The 12,803-nt window shown below is 35.3% G+C and overlaps 2 protein-coding genes across 8 annotated transcripts in view; one reads left to right on the top strand and one right to left on the bottom strand.

The window, feature by feature from the left end:
* The window catches only part of Eaf2 (ELL associated factor 2), an 82,832-nt gene that overhangs the window by 14,136 nt on the left and 55,893 nt on the right, over positions 1–12,803 (top strand). The gene's annotated exons all lie outside the window — the stretch shown is intronic.
* The window catches only part of Iqcb1 (IQ motif containing B1), a 46,106-nt gene that overhangs the window by 11,858 nt on the left and 21,445 nt on the right, over positions 1–12,803 (bottom strand). For 3 of the 4 annotated variants that reach the window (XM_021184796.3, XM_085832377.1, XM_021184795.3), the window contains exons 10-12: positions 11,521–11,630; positions 6,464–6,606; positions 4,256–4,404 (exon numbers count right to left, since the gene is read on the bottom strand). In XM_021184796.3, coding sequence (XP_021040455.1) covers positions 4,256–4,404; positions 6,464–6,606; positions 11,521–11,630 — 402 coding nt within the window. Of the gene's footprint in view, positions 1–2,750; positions 3,501–4,255; positions 4,405–6,463; positions 6,607–11,520; positions 11,631–12,803 lie in introns of those variants that run through there. The other variant, XM_085832378.1, reaches the window with a different exon arrangement.

The following is a 12,803-nucleotide window of genomic DNA, read 5'->3' as shown; positions in this document are numbered from 1 at the left end:
TAGTTTTAGCTCAAGATTTCTTCAGTTCCAGTGAAGCCGCTAAGTTCTTTGTTCTCAATGTATTTCATGGAAATGAAATAAATGTTTGTTACAGTATTGGACATTTATCAATGCTTGTAGTTCTAGAAAATTCTTTTGATTTCCTCTCCTCTATATTTTTTGTTCTTGATTTTAAATACTTATGTATTTGATTTCTCTGATGGATAGTATTTTCTTTTTATTTCCTTTTTTTTTTTACAAAGATTTATTTATTATTATAAGTAAGTACTATAGCTGTCTTCAGATGCACCAGAAGAGGGTGTCAGATCTCATTACAGGTGGTTGTGAGCCACAATATGGTTGCTGAGATTTGAATTCAGGACCTTTGGAAGAGCAGTCAGTGCTCTTACCTGCTGAGCCATCTCACTAGCCCAGTATTTTCTTTTATCCTGCTTTCTAGTAAATTTTAACTGTTCCACCCAGGTCTGCCTCCCCCCTCCCCCCACCTTTTCGTTTTCCCTTTTAAACATGTTGATTGTGTACCATATTCTCTTATCAGAGGAAATGATAGATCAAAAACTAATCTTATTTTCTAATTCCTGCGTCATCTCTCTAAATATTTGTTGTTGTTTTGTTTGTTTTTCCCCACTGTCAGGGATTGAATGTAGGGCCTCATATATGCTGGTCAGGTGCTCTACTCTCTGAGATAAACCCCTAAGTATTAAATTCTCTATTTCTCTCAAGCAGCTTTCCTCATGTTCACTTATATTTGCCTATGGCCTATAAAGTTGAGCACTAAAAAGCTATTTAGACGGACTGAGCTGCCATAAAGGGCTCATCTACTATGCATTTCAGCATAGGACTAATGAACCAAGTTGTTTGTTTGGATAGTTCAATGTTAGTAAACTTTGACTTTATTCAGACTTCAGATTTCCCAAAGAAAATGCTTCCACTCAACTATCTGCGTCATAAGCCTGAAAGCTGAGAAGAAAGGGGGTTGAGTGATGCCTTAAATGTTAAATGTCCCTTAATACTCATTTTTAGTATGGTGCTTGCACCTGCAAAAGAGATACTCTTTGTTTCATCCTTCTGTTGGGGATATTTTTTTGGTCACACATCCTTTTCTCTTCCAGCCTTCCTTTTACTACCACCCTGGGTTTATGACGTTCCGACGAGAACTTCACTCTATTCCTCAATCAGAAAAACTCCCTTGATGTTTTTCTCTTATCTTCATTTATTTTGTCATTTTATTATTCTCTGCCATTGTTTTTGACTTTTAAAAATTTCAAGGGTTTATTTTGCTAATCCTTTTTATGGATGCTTAGTGATGGATGAGTGTATAACATTGTGTGTTAGTATTCTATAGTCAAGCTACCCTTCTGGATCTAAAGACCAACTAACTCTCTTTCTGAACTACTGCTGCCTTTAAAAAGGTAAAAAAAGAAAACATCTAAAAACATGCAAAAGTAAATTTTAAATTTAGTTCTAACACTGCAACACCCGCTACCAAGAACTCTTAATTTGTCTATGAGAATAAAGAAGTCTAATAATTGAAGTGCTTTCAGCGTTTCGTTATTTGGGGGCCATGTCTTTGCTACATAGCTCAGGAATGCCTGGAACTTGCTATGTAGTCTAGGCTAACCTTGAATTTGAGATCCTGGTTCAATCTTCTGAGTGCCTGGATTAGTGATGTAATGTACTACACATCATTTTGGATTTTTTTCCTTCTACTTTTATTAACTAAAAAATACACTGCCTCAATTAGGTGTGATAGTGAACTATAATATTAGTAGTGAGGGGTGAGAAAAGATAATTCAAGATCACGGTCAGCAACTGGGAGGCACAGTGAGACAATGTCTTAAGAGGGGTCCCGGCTTTTGTACAAAGCAAGAAAGAAAGAGAAGGTAGATAATAGTTTAACTTTTCTCTTGTTGCCAAATATCTGAAAAAACAATTGTTCCTAAGAGACAAATAAATGTAAAGGATAACCTTACTACTCTGTATTTATTTTTAATGAAACTGATTAATTATGCCCCCCTCTTCCTTTGAAATGAGAATTTGCTGTGTAAACCAGAATGGTTTCAAGCTTAGGAATCATGGGATTCTCTGGCCTCTCAGCCTTTTAGAGGTCATGTTACAATGCATGGCTTTAACAAACCACTAAATGAAAATTGCTATAGAAATATAACACAGATAACAAATTCCAGTTATTTTAGATTTCATGTAGCTATATAAAATAATATTTTATATCTGAGTTATAAAAACATAATTATATGTGCTAGCTAGTTTTTATGTCAACTTGACAAAAGCTAAAGTTATTCTGGAAAAAAAAACCTCAACTGAAAAAATGCCCCTACCAGAAAGGTCTGTGGAAAAGCTTATAGAACATTGTCTTGATTGATGATTGATTTGAGCAGGACCAGCTCAACATGGATGGTGCAACCCCTGGGCTAGTGGGTGCTAGAATAAACAAAGCAGGCTGAGCATTAAGCCAGGAAGCAGCATTTCTCCAAAGCCTCTGCTCTAGTTCCTACCTCCCAAGTTTCTGCCCTGACTTCCCTCCCCCTCAGTGATGTTAACTGGAAGCATAAGATGAAATAAATCCTTTACTCGCCAAGTTGGTCATGGTGTTTTTATCACAGCTGTAGAAGTCCTAGGATGCTATATGTAAAACATTAGCATTCCAACATAGGCAATATGAACATATTAATGAGAATGAGTATAACATATATATATATATATATGCACCACAGGCTTTCCCACAAATCAATCTGGTTGGGCAGCTATCACAAAGGCAAATAACTCTAAAAAGAAGCATCTCCAACTGGATATAAATGAGCTATCCTCAGGTTGCCTTGTCTCTTTAGCTCAGGATAAATATCACGTTTGTTTCATATATAACATAAGGGAGGAGGAAGAGACAGATCACTCTTCACATTTCCCTAGTATTTATTCTATTGGTTTTTGATGGTTTAGAAATATCTTCATAAGGATGGAAAGACATCTGAGCAGTTAAGACTACAAACTGCTCTTGCAGGAAACCCCAGGTTTAGTTCTCAGCACCCATGGCTCACAACTACCTGTAACTATCTTCAGATACCATGATGCTTCTGGCATCAGGGGGCATTAGCACTCAAGTGTACACACCCACACAGATAGACACACATGCTTACATACAACTTAAAAAATTAAAACATCCTTATAAATGTTAACCCACATTGAGTGCTCAAAATTTATCATGGTAAGAAATGAGAATTAACAGTAAAACCTATAAAAAAGGTGATTAAGCTACATGCTTTCAGACTTGAAATCTTTTTTTAAAGATTTATTTTATTTCATGTATACGAGTACACTGTAGCTGTCTTCATACACAGCAGAAGAGGGAATCGGAGCTCATTACAGATGGTTGTGAGCCACCACGTGGTTGCTGGGAATTGAACTCAGGACCTCTGGAAGAGCAGTCAGTGCTCTTAACCGCTGAGCCATCTCTCCAGCCCCAGACTTGAAATCTTAATAGAGGCCTAATGATGTATAAGAGAAGTAGGTATTAGAGGGAAAAGGTTACTAAGTGAAAAAGAAGCCCTGTGCTATGCTTTTCCAATATAATATGACTTACTATACATAATCCCTAGAAAAACTACCATATGAATACCATTCTACAATTCCAGAATTCTAATTATATGTTTTAATTATAGCTAGTACTTTCCCCATAAGTTGATTATTTTAAAAGTAAATAAAATATACATTTGCATAAGACCATGCAATTTACAGACTTTAGAATCCTCATATATGTCATCTGATTCTGATGTATATAACAGTATATAAAAACAGAATATCCATTCATATCGAGCTTATTGAGAGCTGACACCAATATAAAAGGATTAGTTCCCTATCCTTAAGGAATTTGCAGGCCAAATAGGAGAGAAAAATAAGCAATAATAACAAGGTTGCAATCTAGTAAATGGCATACAAGATTTTAAGGCAGTACTTGGACTTAGTGTCTAAATCAGCTTGAGCAGAGGCAAATAAGTGTTGTTATTACTATTCTTTGTTTGAATTTAGGTTGCTAGAGATTGAGCCTAGGGTCTTGCACATGCTAGGGAAGTACTCAACTAATGAGCTATACTTCCAGTCCTAGGTTCTTATTTTATAAAGAAAATAAGCTCAGAAAAGCAAAAGGGCTTGATCACAGATCTATATTTGGTAAACAGCAAAGTCAATTTTGAACACTTGTTTGCCTCCTTATATAGAGCTATGTAGACTACAGCAGACTCACTGCTCTTTGAAGTGTGACAGCTGCTTTATACTCTGTGAGAGATGGCCTCTGTTGGCGAAAATTCTTCCTTTCCCTGTACCCTCTCCAATGTTTCTGAATAGTCAATGCTGATTTCTCTTCCATTTCCCTATTGTACTTCTCCACTTGACCTAAAGAGATGACAGACATTATTATAACATACTCAGCTATGTTTTCTCAAGGTCTCGAGGTCTGAAATTAGGACAACAGTACTAATAATGATTTTGCAGGCTTTTTTAAAAAAAGTATTTGTCAATACTGTTCACACTAATTTGCCAATCTCTTTCATTTTATAATAGTTCTAAGATTGTAGAAAGTAAAGCTTTCCTAGAATATGCAGTTTTTTTCCAAAAAGGACTCATAATATTGTCATCCCAGAGTAAGGAGAAAAGGGATAAAAGGCCAATACCAAAAGCAGTTTGACAAAAAAAAAAAAAAAAAAAAAAAAAAAAATATCATGAATCTATGTAGGAAAGCATTTGGAATGACCAGGGGAGATGAACAAAGTGTATTTATGTGCTCTTTAATCTACTCTGTGTGTTTCTAAACTTGTGATTGTTCACACAAATAAGCTTCCCTTGACTTTCGAGTTGGTGAGCATAAACCATATTTAACTCAAGGTTCACCATAGTTAAATAAAAGAACAAAGCTGTAGAACACAGCACCAGTGGTTAATAGAAAGAAGGTATCTTAGAGTATTAAAAAAACTAATTGGGGGCTGGAGAGATGACTCAGAGGTTAAGAGCACTGACTGCTCTTTCAGAGGTCCTGAGTTCAATTCCCAGCAACCTTATGGTGGCTCACAGCCATCTGTAATGGGATCCGATGCACTCACTCTTCTGGTGTGTGGCTGAAGACAGCTAGTGTACTCATATAAATAAAAATAAATAATATTTTAAAAGCTAATTGGATTTGTAGCTGACCTGATATAGAACAGTGACAAAGAAAAAGTAAGGATATTGAATGAAACTGAACAGATTTTGATGGCATTACATGAAATGGGGAATCAATGAAGAGAAAATTTGGGAGTAAGACTTTAGTTTTGTAACTATCTGTGAATTGCAAAGAAAACTATCACAGCAGCAGCTATTAGATACATGTGGCTACTAAGTAGATTTAAATAAAATAAAATTAAACATTCAAAAGTCTACAAGTGCAGTAGCACATTTTAAATACTCAATAGCTACTTCTAGCTATTGCTACTGTATTGGTTAATACAAACAGAACTTTTCAATGATAACATAAATGTGTTATTGGGCAATGCTAGTTAGGAATGCTTAGCACTGCTTAGGAGAGAAAGTAGGGTGGAAGGCCAGGTATGAGAGCGCTAAGCATTTTGCTGATAGCTGACAGTAGAGTTATGGATGGGACACATCAAGCAAGACAACTCGAGAATAACTGAGAAAGGATAAATTCTGGAAAATACATTTAAAGTAAAAAGAAGGAGGGAACAAGTAAATGTTCTTGGGAATGAGTAATAAGGGAGGTTAATGAATGATGAAACACCCATGAGGGGAGAGACACATTGCTCAGTTGCTAAGAGTACTTGCTAGCATGCATGAGGCTCTGGGTTCAGTCCTCAGCAATGCATAAAGTCAGAATTTGTGGCCTACACTTGTAATCCAAGCACTTGGGAGGTAGAAGCAGGAGGGTGAAAGTTCAAGATCATCCTTAGGTCTCTACTGAAGCCAGCCCAGATCCTGACTATAGTGGAGAGGGGTGGAGGAAGAAGCCTTATGTTGCCCTCGAGCCATATATACACATGTATACCCACTATACATGCACACAGATGAACGTGTGCACAGATACACCACCATAGCATGTTCTTATTAATTCTGCTTCATCTGTCACAAATGTTAAGATGTCACAGGTTTTATACTAGGGAATGAATGCAGATGACAGACTGGATCCTTTTCAAGATTTTTTTTTTTATGTCATTGACCACTATCTTTAATTATAAACATTTATGTTTAATACATGTATCTGAAAGTAAAAAAAAAATAAATTATAGGTATGAATCAGAAAAGCTGTAACTTTTAAAATCTAGAACTTTAATATGATTTCTCTAGGGAAAGAAAATAGAGACAGAAAAGGCAAGAAGATTCAAAAAAAAATTAACCAAGGAAGAGGAAAACTTGGTTTAAGCTATTCTAACAGTTTTACATTTATAAAGTTGACATTATTACTCACCTGGATGAATTATTTCAAGCATGTTCAAGCGTGACTCTCGGGAAAGCCTCATTGCTCTCTGTCTTTGAAGTTGCAATTTTAATCTGAGATCTTCTTCTTCCTTCTGCCTATTTAGCTCCAACATCATCTTTGTTCGTTTAGATCTGTGAAAGAAAAAGAATAAGTTCCTTACATACAATTTTATAAACCATGTCCAGCAAGAAATGCATGAAAAATCTTGATCTCAAGAGTAACCAAACAAGTAAAGACAAAAATGTTCTGGAAGGTAACTCCTAGCATTGGTAGGGTTATAATGGTTTGTATATGCTTGGCCCAGGGAGTAGCACTATTAGGTGTGGCCTGGTTGGAATAAGTGTGTCTCTGTGGGTATGGGCTTTAAGACCCTCATCCTAGTGGCCTAGTAGCCAGTATTCTGCTAGCAGCCTACAGATGAAGATATGGAACTCTTAGCTCCTTCTGCACCATGCCTGCCTGGATGCTGCCATGCTCCTGCCTTGATGATAAGGGACAAAACCTCTGAACCTGTAAGTAGCCCCAATTAAATGTCCATATGAGAGCTGCCTTGGTCATGGTGTCTGTTCACAGCAGTAAAACCCTAAGACAAGGGTATAATGAAATACATTGTTCTTATATATAAATTTCTCTAGAGATGTTGGAATAAATATATCAAAAATCTGAAGAAATATTTTAAATACAAATAAAAAGGCTAAAAAAAATACAGATCAGCCAATTCTACTTCTATTACTTTTCTTACTGAAATAATCAAATATATAAAGGCATGGTCAAGGATGTTGTAGCATAGTATTATAGTGGTAACAAACCGAAAAGTATCTCATTATAGTGGATTGAATAAAATACTGAGTCATTTAACTGATGGAATTTTATTTTTAAAATAGAAAACTTGCAAAATCATAGTGACATGTACTGTTAGTTGAAGATAAAATGGAAATATAAAAGAATCTGCCAAGTGGTGGTGGCATACACCTTTAATCCCAGTGCTTGGGAGGCAGGTGGATCTCTGAGTTTAAGGCCAGCCTGGTCTACCAAGTTCCAAGGACAGCCAGGCCTACAAAAAGAAAGCCTATCTCGGGGCTAGAGAGATGGCTCAGCAGTTAAGAGCACTGATTGCTCTTACAGAGGTCCTGAGTTCAATTCCCAGAAACCACTTGGTGGTTCATAACCATCTGTAATGGGATCTGCCGCCATCTGCTGGGTAGCTGTGGATAGCTACAGTGTACTGCTATACATAAAATAAATAAATCTTAAAAAAAAAAAAAAAAAGAAAGCCTGTCTTAAAATATATACATATTATTGGCCGGGTGTGGTGGCGCACACCTTTAATCCCAGCACTTGGGAGGCAGAGTCAGGTGGATTTCTGAGTTCCAGGCCAGCCTGGTCTACAAAGTGAGTTCCAGGACAAAAAAAAAAGAATAAGAAAAAGAAAAAATATATACATATTATATACATCTAAGAATAAAAATTGTACTAAAATTGTATTAATTTACATAGAAATATAAATTATTTAAAAGATGTTAAAATTTCAATAGTGGTTTTCACTTTATGGTATAATTATATCTAACTTTTACTTTTTTTTTCCTCTCTCACTTTTCATTTTGTTTAAGATTTATGGGGGCAAGAGAGCTGGCTCTACAGTTAAGAGCATCAGCTGTTCTTCCAGAAGTCCCAAGTTAAATTCCTAGCACCTACAACTGTCTAACTCCAGCTCCAAAAAAACCTATTACCCTATTCTTGACACCACAGCACCAGGAATACATGTGGTACATAGACATATATGCAGGCAAAACACCCAATACTTATAAAAAATAAAAAATAAATGTTTTTTACATTTATCTGCCTGCATGTCTGCATGAGCAACACATGCATGCCTGGTGCCTATAGAGGCCAGACTGGGGTGTCAATATGAGCCACCATCTGGGTACTGAAAATTGAACTCAGGTCCTCTACAAGAGTAGCAAATGCTCTTAACTGCTGAAACATCTCTCCAGACCCCTATTTTTCCTTTTGTTAATTTTAATTTCCAGGGCTAGAGAGATGGCTCAGTGGTTAACAGCACTGCCTGCTCTTCCAAATGTCCTGAGTTCAAATCCCAGCAACCTCATGGTAGTTCACAACCATCAGTAATGAGATCTGACACCCTCTTCTGGAGTGTCTGAAGACAGCTACAGTGTACTTACATATAATAAATAAATAAATCTTTTTAAAAAGTTAATTTCTAACTACATTTATTGTCTCTGTATGTCCATGCATTCTATTTGTGTGCATTTGTCAGCCATGGATCATGTGTGATCAGAGGACACCCTGAAGGAGTCAGGTTTCTCCCTCTAAACGCTGATCCTGTAGATCTAAAACACATCAGGCTGGATGACAGACATCCTTATCCCAATTAGTCATCTAGTCTGCCCCTAGATATAGGCATTTTTCAACTGTTTACTAAATACATACTGTTTTATAACTGGCTATAAAGTCTTCTGTGTTCAAAGATGTTTTATTTCATTATAATTTCTATATTTTCTGCTGTTTATCAAATTGTTTAACTACTGCAACCTAGTCTTCCATATTTCCTATATGTCAGTATATTAAAGCATCACAAATATTTATTTTACTTAGATGAATTTGCATACTTGAAAAGTATGTTTTTTTCTCCCAAAAGCAAGAACAAAAATAAATACTTCAAAAAAACAAATTAGGAGTTTGAACCCTGAGGGGGTTCCATGAGACACCATCTTAATAAAATAAAACACTATCCTCAAACAAAATAACCTCCAAACAAAATGAGTAAGTTAACATACCATAGACATATTTATATATCCACATTAATTGATGCATTCTTTACAGTGACTAAGAAATAGATATCTATCAATAGATGGAAGGATAAAGCAAATATGGTACATATATAGAATGGTTTTATTCAGCCATAAAGAAAAACAAAGCTATGAAATTTGCATAAAATGAAAAGAACTGGAAATAATCAAGCTAGACTCAGACAAATATGCAGAACCTATATTAAATTTTGTGTGTACATTTAATGAAACTGTAAAAAGGACTGTGAGAGGGGAAAATGATATCGTAAGGAGAGGTAAAGAAAAAAGGAGTCTATTTGAGGTAGGAAAGAGAACTAGCCAGAGGTGGAGACAAGGAGTATGGTGAGTGTAGTGATGGAGGGAGTGAAAACAAAGTTTAACAGCATGTGTGTGTGAAAATGCTATAAAGAAATTCATTACTCTGTATGCTAACTTAAAATTTTTAAAATGATAAAGTATTAATTAGATTCTGTACATACACTTCTACATAAATGAGCTCACAATCCTTAGGTCCTGAGGTTTTCTTCTTTTCAGTGTAGTGATTAGATTGTATGCTAACTATGCATTCTATCATTAAACTATACCCTAATATAGACTTGTATATATTAAGGGCAGAAATTATATATTTTTTTATTCCTATTTTTAAAGTGCCATATACTAAAACCTTTTAAATTATCCTAAATGTATTATCTCAACCTTGTGAGGTACATGAACTTTAGTAATTCATTCATTTAATTTTTACAGTGCTGGGAAGTCAACCTAAGGTCTTGTTCATGCTAGGCAAATGTTCTACCACTGAACTATATCCAGTCCTCCTTATACTCTTTGAGACAGGGTCTCTGCTAAATTGTCCAGCAGTAGCAGCTTTGATCTCATTCTGTAATCCAGGCTGGGTTTAAACATATGTTCTTCCTGCCTTTGTTTCCTGAGTAGGTGAGATTACTGGCCTGTGCTACAAAACACAGCCATTATCTCTATTTTCTAGATTTGAAATTTGAGACTAAGAATTTTGATAACTTGTCAAGTTGCTAAAGCCAGTTATAAACTCAAGTCTGTAACTTTCTCTCTTTTCATATATGCACATACACACACACACACATGCACACACACACAATTTTGGAATATTTTCATATAATTATATATGTAAAACAATATACACATACATAAAACACACATTTTTCCACCCCCTCTCTCTATGTGTGTATATGTATGCATGTGTACACACACACTCACAATCTACTTGATGAGTGTTTGAAAACTTTAATACTTTCTTTGCTGATAATACTCATGCCCAAAAGTAAAAATACTTGTCTTTAAATTTGTCTAGAAGAAAGTTTTTATAGGATATCTACTAAATAACACAGAGTGATTGTGTGACAATTTTGAAGTTATTTTTAGATGTTTTTGTAACAGAAATGCAGCTGCAATTATTAAAAGTGTGGTTTCAGTTTTTAAAGGTTACTTCTGTAATATGTCAGTTTCATTTTAGTGAGTTAAATTTAGCTTTAAGTAATGATGAATGAAAATAAAGTTACCTCTGAATGGGTCTACTGTATAATCAATATTAACTACTTTTTAAATTTATTTTTGCTATGGTTTGTTCTGTAACCTTTAAGAATGTGGCTAGGTTAGTCATCAGAAAGTGACCCACATTTTTCAATATAACTGATGTAGAGATGGACAGTTTTGTCATATCTAAAGGATCACAGTTACCCATGCCATATTTACTCAGGAAATCTTGGTTAACATCTTTAATCTTTATGTATCCACAAATATAATTATATATATGAGCACTTATGAGCACTGTTGGTTTTGAGGATTTAATAATATAAATTTCACTGGCTCCCTCTTCAGGATTGGCCCACAAACCTGGATAGGAAGTGGACAGGATTGAGTATTGGATTCCATCAGATTTGTCTTATTATGCCCTTTGTTCTGAAAGGGTACCTGGTTACTTGAGCGTTGGTACTCAGTAACACTATGGAACAGAATAAAGACAAGAATAAAACAACACAATTAGGAAAGTAAAAAGAAAAGAAAAAAAACCACACACACAAACACTCCCCTCCCCCACTTGCATTTAACTGTGCTCTGGTAATGCTCTTATATTGTTTCTTCTTTTCTTTTTCTTTCTTTTTTCTTTTTTTCTATTTTTTTGGTGGGTGAGTGGGATTACAAATTTACATGCAAAGCTAGATTATCATTTCAACCAACAGTTTGGTTTGTGTTTTCTACCTGAAACTCCTCTGCAAGGCAATCACAGCAGACGGAAGCTTCTTTAATCTCTTTCTGGTCTGGAAACCTTTCCAATAGGCTTGAATCAAGCAAGCTGCTTTATGTAGTTTCTGAAATTATATACCAGAAATAATTTTGATACATCTCTAAAAAAGTCTTTTTGAGAAGTTTATCTTTTAAAATACTAGGCCAGGATAAGTGCTAATCATCATCTCGAGACAGACGGGTAGCCAGAAACATGAAGTTCATCAGGCCCAAAATGTCCAAGTAAACTTACTATATCTCACTTTCCAGATATAAGATGTTAAGCTCAGGTAATATCTAGGACATATTCAAGACAGTCTAGTTAGCTCTATCTGATCTCACTTCCTTTTCAAGGACTTCACAGTTCTGCCTTAATCTTTCATAAACTATTTTGAGCTAATGTCTTTTGTTTTGTTGGGTTTTGGTTTTGAAACTACATTTTGTTAGATAGCCAATGTTGATCCAAAATTATGATCCTGTTGCCCTAGCCTCTGAAGCACCAGGATTAAATGTGTGCCACCATGGCCAGGAAGCTATCTTGGTAATGTTTAGAACTTTTAAAAGATTTATTTTTATTATTTTAATTATGTGTATGTGTGTGCATGCACATGTGTAGAAGGCAGAGGTTTTAAATCCCCCTAGAACTGGAGGTGCAGGCATTTCTGAGCCATCCAACATGGGTGCTGACAACAGAATTCAGGCCCTCTGCAAGAGCAGCACACAGTCTTAACTGTTAAGCCATTGCTCCAGTCTATTTAGAATTATCAACTTGCTTAGGCCTAGAGTATGTAAGTTCTGCTGACTATGTATGTGTAGTAATGCAAATCTGTTTTAATTCTGTAAGTTTTAGGATGCTGTTTTGAGTATGTTCATGACATGTATAAAGTTGAAAATAGTCTATGGAAGTAAAATTCTTTTCCTTTACTCTCTTCCTTCCAAATTTCTCCTTTCATTCTCTTGCCTAAACTGCACTTCTTTTCAATTACCAATTACGATTTTAGGTACAGAATAATCTCATTTCCTTTTACTCCAAAAATATATTTTATTATTTTAGACTATTTTTCATATTTATTTTAAGGCCTCACCTGAAAATCATAAAAGTGTGTCTCTTTCTACAGAAGTAAGTTAGCTGGAGCCTCCATTTTGAGTATGTGTTGAGGAAGTGTGATAAAATAAAACCTCTCACATATCAAACATAATTTTATACATGTATTATTTTGTATCAATGAATAAGAAATGCTCGCCACAAGTGGCCATAT

Source organism: Mus caroli, unplaced genomic scaffold (assembly GCF_978045245.1).
Source record: "Mus caroli unplaced genomic scaffold, Mus_caroli_1 scaffold_17, whole genome shotgun sequence".
Classification (NCBI taxonomy): domain Eukaryota; kingdom Metazoa; phylum Chordata; class Mammalia; order Rodentia; family Muridae; genus Mus; species Mus caroli.
Note: the sequence above shows the minus strand (reverse complement) of the source record. Positions and strands in the feature narration are given on the sequence as shown.